Raw genomic sequence first — 1,420 nt, 5'->3', positions numbered from 1 at the left:
TAGCAATTGCATAGCTAGATTTTACTGTATATGAGCCTGATTTGGAGTGTTTCCAGAATATCCTGTCTTTACTCCTATATAGGCTCAGAGAGATGCTGGCTATTAACTCTACTTCTTTTTTATTGAACAACTATTGTATTTTTAGCTGATCCCACTTTCCTTCCATTATTAGATCTCTTACTCTCTGAAGCTGGCAGTTCTCAGGTTAGTTAATGAGGGTTTGCCATTTGAAATTCTTGTCATCCACTTATCTTTCCAAATATCCACTGAGCTTCCATCTCTAATCCTCTTCCATAATCCATTGGATAATTGGTGTCTGGCACTATGAATACTCTTCTAGGTCCAAGAAGCTGAGTTAGGGGGTTTCTTATCCATCCAGTGATCTCTCATGTACTTAGACTTGATAACTTTGCTTACTAACAAATTTGGAGCTATGATGAACCTCCAAATTTGTTTTGCAAGCAGAGCTATATTAAGTGCTTCCAAGTCTCTGAAACCAATCCCTCCTTTGCCTTTCACCTCTATCAGTTTCTTCCAAGTGGGCCAATACACTTTGTTCTCCTTTTCACCATTTTCCCACCAATACTTTGCTATTCTTGAGCTAATATCCTTACACAGGCTTTTAGGAAGTTTGAAGCAGGACATTGTATAGTTTGGAATTGCCATGATAACAACTTTGATCAGCACTCCTTTCCCTCCTGAGCTTAGCAATTTTTGTTTCCATCCTTGCAGCTTGTTGCTTATCTTGCTCTTCACATACCCAAAAGCTTGGTTCTTGGATTTTCCAATTGCCATTGGTAATCCAAGGTATTTCCCATTGTGGCTTCTTTCATGTTTTCCAGCACCTCACTAATCTCCTTTCTATCTTGGTTTAGTGTGTTCCTGCTGAAATACATTGCTGACGTTTCATAATTCATCACTTGCCTTGAAGCTTTCTCATATTGTTTGAGGATCTCTTTCACTGTCCTTACCTCCTGTTTAGTTGCTTTATAGCACAGTAAGAGTCATTTGTAAAAAAGAGGTGTGAAATAACAGGACTATCTTTGCAGATTTTTATTCTTGTCAAGAATTTGTCATTCACAACTTTCTTGAATAATCCAAAAAGTCCTTCAGCACAGATAATAAATAAGTAGGGGGATAAAGGATCTTCCTATCTCAGGCCTCTACTAGGTAGAACATGTCCAATTTTGCCACAATTATAGTCCAACTGCTTCTTCTATGGTATATAGATCTGTGTTTTTAAACTCGAACCGGACCGGCCGGTCCGACCGATTGAACGGGGAACCGGTCAAGTGTCCGGTTCGAGTTACTCTAAAAAACCGGATGTAATAAAACTCAGTCAAACCCGGTCAAAAACTGGATTTGACCAGGTTTGACCGGCAAATCAAATGAACTGGTTTGATATCAAAGGTCCGGTGTA

The 1,420-nt window shown here is 39.2% G+C and overlaps 1 protein-coding gene across 1 annotated transcript; it reads right to left on the bottom strand.

Annotated features, from left to right (window-relative positions):
• Positions 1-336: 336 nt before the first annotated feature.
• Positions 337-795, bottom strand: LOC140035748 (uncharacterized mitochondrial protein AtMg00310-like). Its single transcript, XM_072077109.1, has one exon. It carries the CDS (start codon positions 793-795, stop codon positions 337-339), a length of 459 nt encoding a protein of 152 aa, XP_071933210.1.
• Positions 796-1,420: the final 625 nt, after the last annotated feature.

Source organism: Coffea arabica, chromosome 2c (assembly GCF_036785885.1).
Source record: "Coffea arabica cultivar ET-39 chromosome 2c, Coffea Arabica ET-39 HiFi, whole genome shotgun sequence".
NCBI classification, from domain to species: domain Eukaryota; kingdom Viridiplantae; phylum Streptophyta; class Magnoliopsida; order Gentianales; family Rubiaceae; genus Coffea; species Coffea arabica.
The sequence above is the reverse complement of the archived record's forward strand: the minus strand, read 5'-3'. Positions and strand labels throughout refer to the sequence as shown.